General features: G+C 48.3%; 1 protein-coding gene across 1 annotated transcript in view; it reads left to right on the forward strand.

Moving 5' to 3' along the window:
- Nucleotides 1-215: 215 nt before the first annotated feature.
- mob2a (MOB kinase activator 2a) overlaps nucleotides 216-18,592 on the forward strand; it is a 59,923-nt gene continuing 41,546 nt past the window's right edge. Inside the window, exon 1 of the mRNA XM_047596340.1 lies at nucleotides 216-364. Coding sequence (XP_047452296.1) covers nucleotides 348-364 — 17 coding nt within the window. The 5' untranslated portion in view covers nucleotides 216-347. The remainder of the gene's footprint in view (nucleotides 365-18,592) is intronic.

The following is an 18,592-nucleotide window of genomic DNA, read 5'->3' on the forward strand; positions in this document are numbered from 1 at the left end:
TCTCCTCCTCCTCCTCCTCCGCCTCTCAAAGTCACCCTCCCGCTACCAGCCCTCACGCTGACCTGCCGAGCCGCTCCGCGGTCTGAGCTAGCCGGGGATCAAAACAAGGACAGTCGCTCAAAGTTTAAGCGGCGTTTCGCTGTCGGATCCCTGCGACTGGAGGAGACGCGGGCCCCTGTGGAGAGCGACAGGACTCAGGGGGGAGGGTGGGGGGACCAGGCTGCGAGGGTAACGAGGGTGGTGGCTGGATAAACTCGGGGGTGGGTGGGAGGGGGGGTTGCCTCCAGCTCCTGGTGGACTTATCCGCTGCCAGCTAGCGTTAGCTCAGCTAGCTCCGAACGAGCGCCATGGATTGGCTGATGGGGTGAGTACACACGGCTAACCCTCCTAGCAGGCTTCCTCTCCGGTGACAGCTCACCTGCGCAGTCCCTCCGACTCCGGCTGCGAATTCGCTTCCTCTGTAGCCGACACCTCCGAGTGTCAGCGTTTTGACGGGTGCACTGTCGCGTTGGAGCGCGTTTAATTCCCCCTCTAACCCGCAGACCTGCGCGTAAAGCGGGTAGCTTAGCTGGCTAGCCTAGCTCCGGGGTAACCAGGGCCGGCCGGTCATTTTCGGGCACCCCCGTGGCCTTATCAAATGAACCAGCCGACGGTGGCGGCAGCAGCCAGGTTAGATTCAGGGTGAGGGGACCAGCTCGGGGGAAGGGAAGGGGATGGTTGAGGTGGTAGTGAGCTAACGCCAGCATCCTGGGACCGGGGTTTGGTTTATTTCCCGTGCAAGGTGCTCCGGAGCTGGTGCTAGGACGCGTGCTAACCCCCCATAATGTGTGTGGCACAGATGGAGCTCACACACCTGCTTTGGCTTTTGTCCAAAAAGCGTTTTCTTAAAAAATAATAATAAAAAAAAAAGCAGCTGGAGATTTAGAGGAGACTTTTCATTTGAGTAGCTTCTTAGTTTCTAAGGGTCTGGTGGGAAGTTTGAGGTTTAAATGGGGAGACTCTGGGTATAACCCACCAGAAAACTTGCTTGACCAGACCATCCCAGCGGTCTCTTAGAACGCTTTTTGGACAATTTCCATTAAGATGCTTACCTGTCTTTGAGGGTTATAGATTGTTTTCCCTGTGAATGGTGCCCTGGTCTCAGTTGGGTTGGACTGAAGTTAAGGCTTCATTCTAAATCGATGGCAGATTATATCTTGGTCCATGTCCTCTGTTTAGAAAAGGTTTCTCCAGCCTGACACAGATTCAATTCTTTTGGCTAAGATTTGGTTCTGGATCTGGAGCTGGTTTGACTCGGTGGTGGTGGAACCCGATGGATTATCAGTAGTTTGAAACTGAAGGTGTTTTAATAAGCTGCGTGCATTTAAATAGAGGTGGCTGTACTTAAGTAGAAACACAGATACTTTTACTCAAGTAGAAGTAAGAAAGGCATTAATGAAACAATGCACCCGTTTATAATTTTGCAACATAAAGAAAGTTCTGATCTAGACTGAAGTGATCAGAGTTCTTGCATGAGCATCTGGGTAATTTGGTGATTTTAGGTTAATGAATCATTCTTGAGGCCGACAACATTGAACATTTCTCTTAATCAAGGCCATGGATGGGGAAGATCTTGCTTTTCCAAATCTTCTGAAGCGTCACCATCTGCAATTCACCCTGGTTCACTTCCTTCCTACGACGCTGCAGCACATTTTCTCCCTTCACTCGACACCTTTCCACAGTAAACTGTCTAATTCTTCTTCTTCCCCTCTCTAGTCCCATGTCACATGTTTTACGTCATGTCACCCTCGGAGGTTAAAAAAGTGCAGATATTTGTGCACAAATGTAAAAAGCAGTCAGGAAAAAAAAAGAAATACTCAAGCAAAGCACCTGAAAAACCTACTTAAGTACAGCAACGAAGTCTTTTTATTTGTGCGTTTAAGTGACACCTTGCAGGAAGTTGTTGAGGCTTTTTTTTTTATTTTTAGCTCTGGCTTGTTCCGAGTCATGAGTGTGGGTGACAGAAAGCTGGTGATCAGTGCCGGGTGTCTCAGCGTGACACCTGCTGCAGCACAACCAAAGTTCAAATCCACGATTCTCGCATGTGTTCACCTTTGGTATCAGAGTCCGTGTTTAAGTGCCCCACGGCGGAGCTCGCATGTGCCGTCTTCCATTTTCTATTTGTTATGCAAACTGGAAGGTGCCCTTATTGTCTGGTCACATTTGCCTGTAAGTAAAAGAGCGACTTGACTCTTACTTCCAGGTAAGATTTGATTTGATTAACCCTCAAGCACATCTGGATCAGAAGTCTTTGCATGCAGAAGTAGAACAAAACAAAAGTGCTAAAGCCGTCTGCTGTCCGGTTCTTCTTCTTTCTTTTTTTTTTTGCTGACTCGTTATCAGGTTGTTTGGCTGCAGCACTTTCAAAGCAGATCAGGGCTGATGAAGGGTGGAGGCCTGTTGTCAGGGGTGTTTCTTTACGTCGTGACAGTTCGGCTGAGAGATAACAATGCCGTGCGTCAGTTCCACCCGCCCCCACCTTGAATGCAGTCGGCTATTTCCGTCTATTTTGTCTGCGTTGGACCAAGGAAGTTGTGTTCGGTGTGCGCCACCTTCTCGTCAAATCATTAAACAGTTCTCACTCCCGCCTCTGAAAATGTCTCGTGTCTCAGTCTTACACATTTTACGCATTTTCGATCATTATTAATATTTTTCACAGCAGCCTTTGCCCTCGCTTGGATCGCACCATATAAAGTTCACACCGTTTGCCATAAACCGAGAGGTCTGTGCAGGTGTTCGCGCTATCGGAGGTGATTTCCTTAGTATTTATGACGGTGTTTTTTTCTGGTTTCGCTACCGATTCGTGCAGTGACTTGTCCCTAGTTACATCACTTCTTCTTAACCGTAAATAAAATGATTTACAGGTCCTCTTTCCTTTTTCTGGAGTGGAAAAATAGTCTTTTTTTTTGCCTAACAGTTTCTTTCTGACATGAACCGGTTTGCACAGTGACATTAGAGATATCGATAATATCCCTGTTCTTTTTTTTCTCATGCTCTTTTATGCTTGGTGTTGTTCCCCTTTCTTTTCCTCCCCATGCTCTCCTTTTTCTCCTATTCTCCCCCTTTCTTCTTCCTCTTCCCTGTTGTTGTTCTTCTCGTGTTTCTTCAGAGCGAACTGAAGAAAGCCCCCATCAGTTTTCAAATGTGAAATGACACCACCATGTCCCACAGGAGCCCAGAGTCACGTCTCTGCCTTAGAGGCTAGAGGTTGATGTTTCTAAATGTAGTTGGCATTAATTCACGGTCTAAGTTGTCAGGTTCTTTTTTTGTGCACACACCCTTTAAATAAGTCACAGAAAAATGAGTCATACTTTTTTTTTAATATGGCCCAGTCTTCGCACCATGTCCCCGCTGCTGCGTCTCGTCCCCACCGTGCACGGGTTAACCCGCACGGCGACGGCGACGAAAGGGCGATTTTCACGTGAGCCGAATGCATCGGGAGGCGAGCGAACGGGAGCGCGCCCAGTTTGCGTCACAGACGGCGCGGACTCCCATGAATGAGTTAACCGAGTGTGTAATCGCTCTGAATAAAGGCCCGGGGTGAAGGACGACACCGCCGGGAGCAGTGGAGGTGGAAGAAAGAGAGGTGTAGCCGATCTGGAGGGAAGTGTGCAGATGAAAAGGGGAAGAGCGGCGATGGATGAGGGGGGGGGGAAGGGCCGGGATGGGGAAATGGCACATTTTCATTTGACCGACGGATGGACGGAGGGAACGTGAACGGCTTTTGATAGAATGGTTGATTAGAGAGAGAAATGGAGGAAATTAGCAGGTGGAGGAAGGAAGGAAGGAAGGAAGGATGAGGCTTCCCAGAGAATCAGATGGAGGTCTGCACCAGATGACATTCCCATGACGGCCTGCTAATAATGGTGGCTATATGGAGTGAGGGAAGGAGAGAGCAGTATCTTGTGGTGGATGATGAATTCACAAGAATAGAGTATTTTGAAATAACAACTGGTATCGGTGCATGCAGACTTAGGGTATTGGCACGATATCACAATATCAGGATAATTGAGTGACGATACGATACATTATTGCGATAATATGATATTGCTATATTCTGCGTAGTTCACAGAAAAATTTTAAATGCAGCTTTAAATACAAGTTATAAATTATTGGACAAATTGAGTCAAAAAGCAATATTAATCCAAATGATACATTTCAAATGTATTGCACAGAAAAAGTGCTGATTTTTCTTTTAAATCGATATTGTATTGGTAGAAAAAGTATCGTGATATAACGATATTTATTCCCACCCCTAATGCAGACTGGTGCATCTCCTCCCTGTTTCCTTAAATGTGTTTGTGCAGTTTATCTCAGCTCAGAGTTATTTTGTCCAGAGAGCATTATTTTTATTTGACCTCATGCGTCCGGACTCAGAGTCAGACGTTGGACGGATGGATTGGGGCGGAGGCGGAGGCGGAGGAGGAGGGGGGAGTGGATGCGCGATGCTTAAACGTGTCTTTTCCTGCCGGGTGCAACGGGCAGGCTTTGACAGATGTTTAATCCCTTCGCTTTTGAGTGATGGCTTTGGTAATGCTGGAGGAAGAGCGAGAGGGGCCGAAGCTACGGCGGCTAAGTGGAGCGCTGCTCCGGGGGCGGCCTGAGCTCCACGACAGGCGGATTTAATGCACACTTAGCTCGCGCTGCATCACCTGTGATTTAATGGTATATTATTACCGGAGCAGTGCAAGTTAGAAGCGTTCCAGCAACAACAGGCCTCACGTTTCTGAAGTATTTTAAAAGAAAATGCTAACTGTCACCATATTGCCCGTGTTTTTCAGTATTACGTTGATAGAAATTGTTAAAAACATTTCTCGTCAAACCGTCTCCTTAAACCCTGAAAGCGAGAGTGCAGGCAGTTGAACAGAAGACGGTAGATCGAGAAAAGGGGAATTCACATGAACCACTTGTAGACTGAACTTCCTCTACAGCGGGAAAGTTTTTTTTTTCTTTCTATTTCTAATCTTCTGTCTCACCACTGTGTGTCCAAAAAAAGAAATGTGTTTTGGTATCTCACAGTGGCTGTTTAACATTTAGTCACATGCAAACCTGCAGTCAGATACAACGTTGAGCCGCAGCATTAAAACTACAGGCTGAATATTGTGTAGGACAAAAGTTTCCCAGCAGGACACTGAATTGTCACAAGATGGTCGACGTTATTTTTCTGCTCCTGCAAGTGGTCATAATGTTGTGCTTGATGCATTAGACGTCGGCTTCATCATCACATCAAGTCGCATCTTATTTTTCTTTGCATGATTCTTTTGGGCCGATGTCTTCTCCACATCCGTGGCTGATGAGGCTCAGGAGAACTGGATCGTGCACCGGGGATGAACTAAATCGACACATAATCAGATAAATAAAAGGATTAAAATGATCAATGGTCATAACATAACCCTGTACTCTCATAAATTATCTACCCAGATATCGAGTCTGTCGTGTCTGGCAGTAAAGTTGCTTTTTTACAGCCGCTCACCCGAGGCACCTCGTGGCCAGGACTTTTAAGACCACATAAACGTAGCTAACAGCGTTTTAGTGGTGTTTTTACAAATTCAACTCATGCTGCGGCCCCGTGTCTTGACGCTCATTGGCTATCAAGTGTACCCTGCGCAGTTTTAAGATTCCTCGCAATCATAATCCAATGAAATCTACATGGACCAATTCTATAAATAGCTGCAGAAGTGTCTTACCTTATTTGCGTATCAACTGACTCTGCCGCTCTGCATGCGGTCCTGAGCCTTGGCATCAGAAACCCCGCGGTTGCATAATGTAGGTTAGCATTAATGATTTTGTTCTGCATTTTAGAGTTGTTTTCTGCTCATGCTTTTAGTCTGTGTGTGCGCGTGCGCGCGCGTGTGTGTGTGTAGATAGATATTCCCAGTGGTTATTTTGCACACCGCAGCCATGTCCTCATGCAACCCCAGCGCCTTATTTCCATCTCCAGCGTTCATGCAGACATGCAAGCACACGTGGAAACGCACGCACTCGGCCTCGGCACAGGTGGCTCCTTCCCCTGCAAATGCAGCGCTGATAACAGGCAGTGACAGATGAGCAGACTTCACCTGCTTCTGAACAGAAACCGACCGAAGCCGCCACCGTGCTGCACGGCCTGGTCTGATGTTTTTTGGAGCTTCGCAATCGCCCGCAGCAGTGCCTCTTTGGTCATTAGGTTTGACCTCAGTTCAGTTCTGCGTGGCGTTTAAGCTTACCAGAAGGTCTCGGTGTCTGCCTGGAAAAAAGATCTCCTCACCGTCTTGCTGCAGCGTTGAGAGCTTCGTTGGGGTCGGCCCTCTGAGAGTCGGAGCACTTAAGCATCCTAACTCTATTAAGAATCAATTTATTGTGTCTGGCTCTGAAGTTGCCTTTTACAGCTAGTCACCCGAGGCAACCCCACGACCAACATTTTAAAGACCTTATAAACGCAGCCAGCGGCGATGTGGTGGTGTTCGGCTCCGTGTGTGTCGACACGCATTGGCACCCGTCGCTGAGCAAAACCGACACCACGGTTCACGTCAGCGGTTGTTTTCAAAAGTTACATCCTTTGACTGACGCTGTTAGCTGCATGATTTATTCATAAACTGTTTTAAGTTTCCAGTCCACTGTCTCTGAACTGGAAGCGGCACAGGCCCTGACGGCTTCTGTCCTCGGTAGTTTGTCCATTTCAGAAAACTGGTAATCAATTAATGAAGCCATTAGTGGGAAACGGATAACTGGAGCTCCTCGGCATCGGAGATTTCTCTCTGTCGTACGTGACAAATGGAGTGTTGTCGGGTTTTCGGCTCTGGCTGAGACAGAACGAACAGTTTGGCCGTCAGTACGTTAACATGCATGTGGAAAAATTATTGTCTTAATCAGACTCTTAACTGCAAAACTTTAAATGCATGTAAACACGTTATTCTGGCTGATAAAGTAGTTCTCCTTATCCAACTAAAACACACAGATAATGCGAAAAAAAAACGATTTTCTCTGGCATGTATACGACTTAATCAGAGTTAAACTAGACAATGTGTGTGCACATGCTCCACAACTGCTGCACTATTATCCATCAGGTTGTTGTTTGAAATACCGGTCTGCAACTTGAGCAACTCCACTTAGCAACCGGAAAGGAAACCGTATTAATGCCACTGAAAAGACACATATCGCCACCTAGTGTGGAGGAGGACGACATGTTCCCGTCGGGTATCGGAATAAACTGGGACGAGGGCCGCATTCAGAAACGTGCTGCACGCCACCACGGGTCTTGGCAAACTGCAGGGCGTTTCTCCGTTACTTGTTATCTATTTATTTTTTGGGCCAGGCCTAAAAGATAAAGATTTTTTTCTTCCTGTTAAATCTGCAAAACTGTAGTGATTAAGTCACGCAGACCCGAGGTGCGTTAAGTGCAACGCTGTCAAAATCTCACCCTCGACAATTTCAATACATTTTCATTTATTTGCAGAACACGTTTATTTTTTTTTTTTTTAAACCACTGTGACTGTGTTACCTATCGAGCTCAGATCTGCGCTCGTGTTTACTCCCCAGAAAGGACATTCTCATCTCTTCCAACCCTCGACACACTTTGTCTTTCGTTCCCTGGCTCGGTTCGCCTCTCCCTCCTTCCCTGTCGTTCTTTCTCCTTTTTAAAACCCTCCCCGTGCTCTTTCTCTTTTTTCTCTGGGGACGCTGATGTGTGGAGACGTTTGCGTGCTTGCCTGCGCTGGACTGCTGAGGCGCACTGAGCGAGGCGGCGGCGTCGGAACAGGCCCAGGGCAGCCTCGACCTTCTCACACAAATGTTTGTGCATGAAAAAGAAAGAACGCCTCAATCAGAGATGAGCATGTAGGAGCCTATACGTGCTGAGTAACACCGTACGAGCTCCGGCATGCTATTTTTGTGTGTGTGTGTGTGTTGTGTTTGCCTCAGTTGCCTTTGGTGAGGGACACAGGAAGGAAAACGGTGTAAAATAAAACAGAGCCACAGAGTCTGAGCTTCACGTCTCTGACATCAACCCCCATCTTTCACTTCATCGTGCGCTCGTCGAGGATGCGCCCCTATTTTTATTTTTTTAATTTTTTTTAGCAGACTCACCTTCTTTCTCGCTTGCTCTGCAGAGCGGAAAGTGAGCCGCGCCATAAAAGCTCAGCTGCCTAAGGTGCCGATGACTTCAGGTTTCACAGGAAGACGACACCTAGAGCGAGTACTGAGTCTGGTAAAGACCACGACGAGCGACCGCAGCAAGCGTTCGCAGAGGGAAGATGTGTCTGTTGTTGTGTCTTACTAGTCTGTGGTTATTTGGTTGAAGTGTTGTGCACTTGGTGTCTTGAGCTCCTGTGAGTTTTTCCAATGCTGGAGGACACCGTACTGTATCATAGAGGGTGTTTAGGACGTCAGTCTGCACCATTGCGCCAGATATAAAGGCTCCATTGAATTCCTTTTGAGGAGGCAAATAGCCTGGGTACAAGAACACACACACACACACACGCAGACACACTCCTGAGTAAACACTGCTGTGCTCTCTGGTTAGTCTCTCAGGACGTTGCTCCACTTCCCGGTCCTCCCTTCCATTCTCTCTGGGAGAGCCCCAGAAGTGAAGGCGATATCAGAGTGACTCTGCAGTTTGCCTTTCACTGAATATGCATCAGCCGATAACTGAAGAACCCAGATGCACGCGCGGCTGCGTTAAGCACTTTCTCTTGATCTCCGCCGTGCTAATCCTGGTTGCTGGGTGTGGTGTGTTTTGCTTTGTTTTTTTTAGTTTTTTTGGCTAATATTTGCCTCGGGACAATATGTGCAATGCACCAGAATCTCGGCTCCGTACCTGCACCTGCTTGCGAATCTTCTCCGCCAACTCAAATGAGTCCTGACCTGTTTGAAAGTATTTCATAACGTCGGCTGCACTGATTGCCGCCACTAAACCAGCGCCAACCGCTCGGGCGCACGTTAGACTTTTTTTTTATATCAAATTATCTAATTTTCTGTGACTGGTAAATAAATTCTTTTCCCGGTCGGGCAGTTGTGTTTCGGTCCTGGCGTGGCCTCCTCGGGCGTCTGTGTTGCCTCTGTTTCTTTTGGGGGAAGAGTGGCGCCGCGCTGTGACCGTGTTTATTCTTTGGTAACACTCTGCCCGGCGCACACAACTGGCACAAACGGCAACGATCGGAGACGCGAGAGAAACGGGAAGCGCAGCTAATCATCTGCTCCCTCTCGCTCCTTCGCCTCGTTATTGGCCGACTTCGCCCCCACGGATCCGAGCCTTCGCTTGGCTCGTCCGGCAGCAGGATCGGTCGCCACAGGCCTCCGAGGCGGCTACAGCTCTGTCAGAGAGGATCACAGTCATGGGCGGCTGCAGGCTCGAGCTGTCTCAAGATCAGCTAAAATAAGTTGAAGCGCCTGCAGCAGGATTTGGGGTTTCGGTTGCCGTCCACCCACACAGGACGCCCAACCAAACAGTTATCGGCATTAGCTGTCTTTCAGAATAATTTGTTTTTGAATCCTTTCTAATCTTTCCACTTTCTCAATAGGTGCACAGACGTTTTCTGTGTCGGTATACAGACCTCATTATCCCGCACAGAGATGCCTAACGTATCGATCAAGACCTTGAGCCACTAATTTGTGTCCAGACGTTCAGAATCCATCCATAAACTGCTATAATCACGGTAACTGGATAATGCACCGTCTGGCTGACAGTCCACTTTTCTCTCTTACATCCTGAGAAGACTATTTCCCCCCCCACGTAAACTGCAGGATACCGTAAGATAATATGCTGCAGGTTATCAACATCTCCTCTCCGGCATATTTCATTTAGGACTGTTTAGAAGTTTTCTGACTCGCTGGGAAAGAAAACAGGCCCAGCAACACGGCTTCCTTGGCTCGGTTAAGGAGACGAAGAGTCGGGCTGTGAAATGTAGAAAAGAAAATGGGAGCGCGGGACGACTGGAGCAGTGCAGATTGAAACACGCAAGGAAAAGGGGTATAGTGACAGAGGAGAGGGTGGCTGATAAGGAAGCGAGCGGCATGAGAATATAGAAAGTGCGAGGGAAGAGATAGTGGTGCAGAGGCAATAGGTGAGATATTGAGATAAATGGGAAGCGGCGACGTGGGTCAGAGAGCTAGATTAGAAACAGCAGAGGTCTGCAACAGAGGACAGGGAGGGAGATTTAACAGGGACCCTAGCGGCCACTGACCGAGGTAGAAATGCATTTTGGAGCTACGTGCAGATCAAGAATGGGGTATTCAGAAAGACAGATCCCTCTTCTGGCTGCTGCAGCCGTGAAAAAAAACAAGATTTTACTTCTTTCTCCAGCAGAGCAGTCGGTCCTCGTTCAGCCAGCGAGGTTTCATTTACGCTGGAGGAGGAAGCCGTTAATTCTGGCTGATTTTATTTATCATTCGCTAAGCTGCGGTCGGCGCCCTCTGGGCGAAGGTTCGAGCCGAGCGGCGACGTGCCGAGTCTGCTCCGAGCCAGTGGGCTGCTGGTGTCGGCGTAAGCTAGCTGTGTTTGTCCTTGGTGGCTGAGGCCGGGCCGCGAGGCTGGTCTGAACCATAATTGGATTAGAGATCTCTGTGGTTGCAGCAGGCAAGACAAGCCGAGCACACACACACACACACAGTTTAAAGACATGCCTCAAGGAGCCGGGTTTGTCTCGGTGCTCAAAGCTCAGACTCCACCCCTGCCTCATTTCTTCTCTCATGCCTCCTCCTTAGCTCAGAATCCTGCTATTTTTCCTTAATCAACATCTGCTGGCTCTCACGCACCCGTGTAGGTGTGTGCAAATGTGCACATTAGCGTTGGTGTGCATGGACATGGATCATCCCTGCGCCGTGGATACTGGCTCTAAATGCGATTACAAGAGTTGCAGCGGAGCTCGCGCTGAGAACATGTGGGAGAATAAAGGATGTCGACAGGAACAGGGGAGAAATAAAACCGTCGATAATCGCATGCGCCCTCATACTGAACGTGATGGATGCGAACGTGAAGCCGTCCTACTTGAAGACAGGAGCGAGCTGCTCTTGACCTTTGCTCGATAGTCGGCTTCCTGTCCGGCGGCGGTGGGCAGGAAGTAGAAGGTGATGTCATGGGTGGTGCGCGTCCTGATCGCGTCCTTTACCCCGCTCAGCCTGACGGTGTTCAAAGATCCAACCCGTCAGGAGTTTCCTTCATTTCACCGAGAAGTGGAACGGAGCTCATGATATGTCGGACTAATGTCTTTAAACTCGGTTAGAAGTTAACTCAGGACAGTGTGTCCCTTATTTAATTTCGTCTGGTGATTCTCGTGATTCTTCTGCGTTTGTGTGCGTCTTGGAAGTGTTGCGTTTAACCCTTATGATGTGTCTGAAAGCTGCCCTCGTCTTTTGTGTGAGCCGTGACTCGTACGTTGTTTTCTTGACCCTTGTGGGCTGGATTATCATCCAGTATTGTTTTCCACCTCATGTCTAACTTGTTATACATTCACTCATTCTCCCTTGTCCCTCTAAAACAGTTGTGACTCATCAGAGCGGACATGGGCCTTCTGAGGGCGTCCTACGGAGGCCAGGTCATTGCTATGGGGTCGGGGTGTCTGGTCTGGTCTAAGTAACATCCACATAAATAAATGCCAGGTGCAAGTGTTTCCCAGCAGAACTTTAAATTGTCACAAGATGCTTTAAATGTTACCCACTTCTCCTGTCCGTGGTCATATTGTTGTGGCTGGTCGGCGTATAAAGACGTAGAAGGGGAACAGGATTTCCTTTATCTCAGCAGTCCTGCCTTTCCTCTACATGTGTTTTATTACAGCCCGTGCGTTAACACTCGTGCAGCACATGTGGGTGCGGTCGGGCTCGAGGAAATTAAACAGTGTGCAGACACCGGGTAAGATTAGAGGGAGCCGGCGATAGAGCTTAATGGCTGACAGAACGGCACCGGCGGCCATATGTTTCATACGCGTCTGCTGACTGCGCCGCCGTGTGGCTCCGAGCCGCCCATATGGCCCGCGCACGGCTTCTGAGGGGAGGCCTCGTCCGGCCAGCATGTGGACAGAGATAGAGGGGAGGGCGTGGCTGCGACGCGTCTTAAAACAACGTATAATTGATGCAAAAAACACAGAAAACCACACCCGCGCTCGCAGCCACATAGATGAGCCCGTGCTCCGCGGGGAAAACGCAGCGGCAGCAGCTCAGAGTTGCATACATGCGCTGGGTGTTTACACGTTAATTTAATTTCAGGGATGCAGCAGCGGCGTGTCTGCAGATCTGACGGGGGGGGGCCGTGCTGCGGAACGCGTGAGGTTTCTGCGTTGCGAGCCAGCTCCACGAGGCGCTTCTAAAAAAGGGCACGGAGGGAGGAGGGAGATGTTTGTGAGAGCTGGAAGTGGAATGAAGGCAGAGATCAGAGAGGGAGCTGGCGTTTCAGGGTCGTCTCGTTTCCTCCGCTGGGTTGGGGTCACATTTTTTGGGAGCCGGTGAGAAAAGCTCAAAAACACATAAACGCAACACGCAGCTAAGTGTTTGACCCCCGTAAGGCCTCTTATATCCCCTGAAGGAAGTGTGTGTAAACTCAGATAAGTCTGATAGACGGGGGGAGGGAAGAGGGGGAGGACTCGTCGTACACGTACGTACACCCTGACTTCATCCTAACACAGCCATGCACAGCGGTGTCACACTGTGTCACAACACCACCGGCCCTTTTCTTTTCCTTCTCTGCCGCGTGTCTTAAACGCGACCTTTCTCAAAGCCCTTCTTAATCACCGGTGGTCTCTGAGCCGGGCGGCTCATGATACACGCTAACACCGAGCCAGCAGCTTGTTGCGCAGGGAGCCGGGTTATGAGCTTGTCGCGCTTAAGGCCGACTGCGAACGCCGGGTGCTGTGAGGAGTCCGGGCGGGAGGCAAGCTGCTCACTTTAATGCAGGACAGACGGACTCTCATACTGAAACATTTCCACTCATCGTAAAAGGTTATTAGTTAATTGCTTTATTTGTTATTATATGCGTGAACTGAGCACCAGGTAGTTAACCCAGACAGGACGCAGCTGCATGGTCATAAACTTATTATCTGACCTGAATGCGTTTTCGGTATTTGTGTCACAGATGTATTAAATCCAAAATAGGTGTGAGAGCTTTAGACCGCCGCTAGAAGTCGTAACTCGAGCAGGGAAATTGGAGGGAGTTGACTCTGTTCTTCCTTCGCCCTCGTTTCCAGTCTCATCCTTTATCTCGTTCTTCGCCTCCTGCCGTCCACCCCACACGCGCTCTCTGCACCGTGGGCTCCTGCCCTGCACTGCAAGTCACAGAGTCATATATCAGGGGGAGTGTGCGGAGCCGAACAGGCTACTGGAGATTAGAGGTGAGAGGCGTGTGCCGTTGATTTATTACCGGCCGTTAGCTGGTTAAATGAGGCTAAGTGAGGCAGCCAGCTCTGGGAAGTGAGATGGAAGAGATTAGCCTACATAAAGAGCGATGGAGGGAGAAGATCTGCGGAGCGACTCCTGACCTCCCGTCTTTAACGTACGATTTCTCTTCACTCTGCCCTTCACGTCCTCATGTTGTTCTCTGTGCTCGGCTGTTTGACAGTGTCCTGTGTGTCGTCTGATCATTATGCAACGCGTTTGTGGTTGTGCTCGGCTCCGTTCACATGGAGAATAATTGATCGAAATGAATCTGATTAGAAATTCCAGGAGAACTGTTTAACGCTGATGTATGAAGACGCATGCGGCTGAAGCATCATCCTGAACACAAAGCGGTCAGAGACATGTCAGATACACGCTCGTTGTGTTCGGTTGTGATGCTAAATTGGTCGTAGGTGTGAGTGTGAAGACCTCTCACCCTATGAGTGACACACAGAGAATGAATGAATGAATGAAAGTGGTTCAGCTCTGCTGTGCAGCTTCAAACCTGATGGAAATGAGATGATAAAAGAATATGACACTTTTCAAACACCACCTCCAGAAACTTGCCACATAGTGTGAGCGCGCACAGAAAAACATATTAATTCTATCCAGAGAGAAACGATTGCATTAAGTTTTTATGTAATTATTAGCTGCTGCTATTCAGCAGATTCCAGAAGAGTTTGCACCATTCGTCTCAGTCCGATTAAAAAATCCTTGATATCCAGTCTGTTCTGATCTGATTACGTGCAGAGATGTTCGGACTAAGTAAACAAAAAGAATCGCATCAGAGTTATTTCCCATAATGCAACTCAACCGCATGTTTCTTTGAAAGAAGATTTGTTCCAGCCTCAAACCCCAAACCAAGACTAGTGAAACACCCGTCTGATCATCATTTACACTAAATACTCCATCACCAGCTGTGCTTCCATTACAGATTTTTGCAAAATAAAAGCGATACTTCATACTTATCGATTCCTTATCGATACTTTTCATGCTGAATATTCACATCCCAGTCCAGATGGTGCCGGTAATACACCTAAATGTTATTTACCAACCGTATAAAATGAAAGAAGAAGAGTCTTTACATCGAAGCAGGTCGTTCACATCACGTGACGACCAGGAAGACGCAGAGACGGAAACGGTTTAAAATGTGGCTTCACTTCACCAACTCAACGTGCAACTTTCATGTAGCACCGTGATTTCAAGCAAAGACGACAACACCTCCAACATGATGACACACGGCATCAAATGCAGAGAGAGACGTGTGTTCAACAAAGGCATCGGTGTCAGAAAAGTCTTATCGACGTCCGTCCCTGGCTGTGACGCTCGTAAAGTCTCGTCCGGTGATGTCACATAATTCTCGTCACTAGAAACTTCTCTTTAACGAAGGTGGACTTAGCTTTAGATATTTGAGAGTTTTTTTTTATTGTGATATTTAGGTTTCGGGCATGGAAACGCAGCGCTTGCTTCCTGACCTGACTGGAAAGGCCAGGGTTTGAGGGGAGTGACGGATAGAAATAGAAAAGGTCCATGCGTGGCCCTGGACGAGTGTACGTGTGCAGGAACTCTCGTCTGCTGGATATCCGCCTTCACGAGCCGTTTCTGCTCTCAACCTCTGGACGATGTGTCGATTTGCACGTTTTTTTTGTTGTTTTTTTTTCCCTGTGTGAGTGAAAGAGAGAAAGATTGAGAGACATGCCCCACATCCGTTTCCTCTCGTGGAGGAACAGTAGGTCAGGGGTTCGGTCCGCTCTGGTGAGTTCATGTGTCGCTCTCAGGGCCGGGAACGAAGGAGGAAGGGAAGGAGGGAGGTGCACGCACGCTTCTCGTAACTTTGATGAAGTGGTCGCCACTCAAACTGAATTACACGATGATTAGAAAGCATTATAACCGCTGTTTGCGACATTTTGCATGCCTTAGCTCCGGTAAGCTGATTGCCCCGGACCTCTGCGGTGCAGCTTTCCTCCTCTGTGCACATGGCCTCTTTCTTTTTCTGCTCTCTTTGCTTCTCCTGTTCCGTGTTGTCGTTGGCGTTGTTGCCGTTATCTGCGCTCTGCATGCGTGTTTGCTTGTTTGACCAGGGTGTGTGTGTGTGTGTTCTCCCTCATCTACACCTGTATCCGTGCCTCTGTTTGCATACGGCCTCTTCCACCCGTGTGCTGTAATGCGCTGCCCTTTCCTCCTCATTGTTTCGGCCCCTTCGCCGGGACGGGGGGAGATCGGAGCAGGAGCTGCCAGGAAGTCTCGTTGCGCCGGAGAGAAAGCAAACGATGAGACGCACAAACAGAGGAAGTGCTGCTTCCTCATCACTCCGCTCATTGAGGACGTCTTTAACCGCACGTGGCCTTTTTTCGCGACTTTCGGTCGCCTCCTCAGTCAAGCTTGTCCCCTGCTGCACGGTTTGAATACGAACCAATAAGACGACACAGTTTATAAATAAAGCGTCTCAAAGAGCCGTTTAAGTCCTGGGACCGTTCCCTTAAGCGATCTCTTCTGGAAACTTTAATAACAGACATGAATTCTTCATTTTGCCCAGTGCTGCTGACCTTTCTATATTACTTCCTCTTGCCTTTATATTACTCTGAGACCTTCGCTGCTGCTCGTTTATTAGAGTTATCATCTGGATAGCATCTCTTAACAGCTTAACAGAGGAGCAGCTGCGCTCAAAGGTGATTTAGCTCCGAGGCCTCGGCTGCACAGAGTCGACCCCGGACAATGTTCACGTTCACACGCGCTGCTGCACACGCCAGCTGTTGCGTAACCGCCGCGCGGCTGCGGTGTGCACACGTCAGTGGTGCCTCTGTACCTGTGTGAGAGGAAGGAGCTGTTTCCACCTGGGCGATGCCTTTAGTGGCTTTAGTTAGCTTAGCAAACTGCGGATGCTCCATTTGCTCTGCAAACACCTTCTGCGGCATTTTCAGGCAGCCGCGAGTCTGGAGGTTTGGGCGTGTTCATTTTTAGGAAAAATTTGGGTTGAAGTTAAACACTTTTTCCTGCTGGTCTGAGTTTAGACCAGTTGAGAAAATTAGGATGTTTGTCCTGATCTTTAAGGATCTTTTGGTCACAACGATAGTTTAGTTGTTGTTTTTATTCCATAATATCCTGATTAATCATCGTCCATAAAAAACAGGGTCGGATGAAGTAAAAAACATCGACCATCTCGTGGCAGTTAAATTTTCTACTGGTCTCCTAATTCACTAAATCCCAAACTGATCAAGTATCTGTGGGATGATCCACACGCCCTCAGTCTCCATGTCCATTCTCTGATGAGTCTGTTTTGGAGGCACAAGGGAGACATACAGAATGTTAAGAACGTGGTCATAATGTTCTTCCTGATCGGTGTATGAAGTATGAACAAAATGACCTGGAAAGTTATTAAAATGACACCCGAGACGGGAAGGAATAATTACCCTTTTGGTCTTTTGTGACTTAAAGTGTCGCAGCCCGAGTACGTGCAGCTCTGAGAACTTCTCATAATATAATAAGTGATCTGCAGACACAGCTCAGGACGCCACCTGCAGCAGCACCTGTACTTCAGGAGGAACTGGTGAGCTGTTGCAGAGAGAATGAGGGAGGTTAGAATTCCTCTTTGTGCCACAAGAGGGCAGCACATCTACAGAAACCCGAAAAGATGCTGACAGGTTCAGCAGCCGGGGTCACGCCGTGTCATCTCAATGTATTTATTTTAGTGAGTCACATGAGCGTGAAGACGTGGTGGTGAATAGAGGAAGCAATACAAGAGGAATTTCTGCCGTTGCGGCAGCAGAAGTGAAGAGAAAAGTAGAAGTGGTGGAGATACAAAGAGGAAGAACAGCAGAGGGAGAGATCCAGTGGGCATGAAATCAGATCTTGCGGTTGCATAATCGTGGCTCGCAGGCCCTCCCAGCGTGCACCGGGCTCGGCCGTCTCTTTCCAGTCCGCTCGGCGTCACGTGACCCTGTCAAGCTGCTGCAGAGTCAGACCAGCAGTACCAGTCCTCCACCAGCCAGAGGCAGACGCAAAGCAGCAGTTCTCTTCTTCCTCCTCCTCCTCCTCCTCCTCCTCCTCCTCACGACTTTCTAAATGTCGTTTTATGATCTTGTATTTGCTCCACAAGCTGTGCAGTGATGGTTTTTTATCATATCAGACCTGGACACCTTCTTTCTTTTCCTTGGCCGCCTTCGCTCTTCCACATACCAACCATTCCAGACGTCACAGAGGCATCAGCGCCGCTTTACGTCTCCTTCATCTTCTTCAGTACTCGCCTCCTCCCGTCCGTCGCCGCCGCCGCCGAGCCTTTATTCGCATGCCAGCGATGGCAGACTGCATACCAGTCGGCGGGACATCAGTGGCGGCCTGCTGCCTTTCTCTCATCACCGGAGCTCAGCCCCAGCACAGCGGAGATGCATGTCTTTTTCTTTCTGTTTTTTTTTTTTTTTTTTTCTCCATCTGAGCAGTGCAGTAGTTCAAGGTGACAGCAGGTGGCGTCATTGCTCCACTATCCTCAACAACAAACGCTTCACTTCCACTTTGTTGTGCGCGTCCTCAGACAAAGGATTTGACACTTAAAGTGAGGAGAGACACGGCTCAATTTAGACGAACATTTTCACACATAAACCTGCAAATAATTCTTCAGAGTCGTACGGATGGAAATTATTTATCTCTAAATGATTAATTTATGCTGCAAACAGCACAGTGCTGAGATTACTCTTTACATGAACTCCTCCAGACTTTGAGTTAGAATCTGAGTTTCTAAAATAAATCACGTCAGGGCAGAGATGTATAAATCATAACTCGTGTGCTTTCAGTGGGTGAGAGGAGCTTTATAACTCGTTACGTCCCATAGTTTGTGTTTTTATCCCCACACTGGGTCACGCACACAACAACCTGCACTCAGAAACAGTGGTAGAAATGCAGCAGAGGCTGCAGCTCTCACACTTTTCTGTTGTGCTTCAGTTGATGTCGGTGGTTGTTTGCACACAGAGTGCGTAATGATGCATGTTAATATCAGGTCTGAACAGCAGAGGCTGCATAAAGATGGACCTAAAAGTGAAGCAAGTAGAGCTCCCTCTGGTGGCTGGAGGCTGCGGTATAGATCATAAGCTCCGCCTCCTCCATGTTTGTGTTTTTGCATCAAACTAAAACACTGAAAAACATGTAAAATATTTTATTTTTAAAGATGGTTTCTGTCATTTTAGGTAGTTAATATAATGTTAATGCATGTTCAACTTTTAGC

This window comes from Mugil cephalus, chromosome 10 (genome assembly GCF_022458985.1).
Source record: "Mugil cephalus isolate CIBA_MC_2020 chromosome 10, CIBA_Mcephalus_1.1, whole genome shotgun sequence".
Classification (NCBI taxonomy): Eukaryota; Metazoa; Chordata; class Actinopteri; order Mugiliformes; family Mugilidae; genus Mugil; species Mugil cephalus.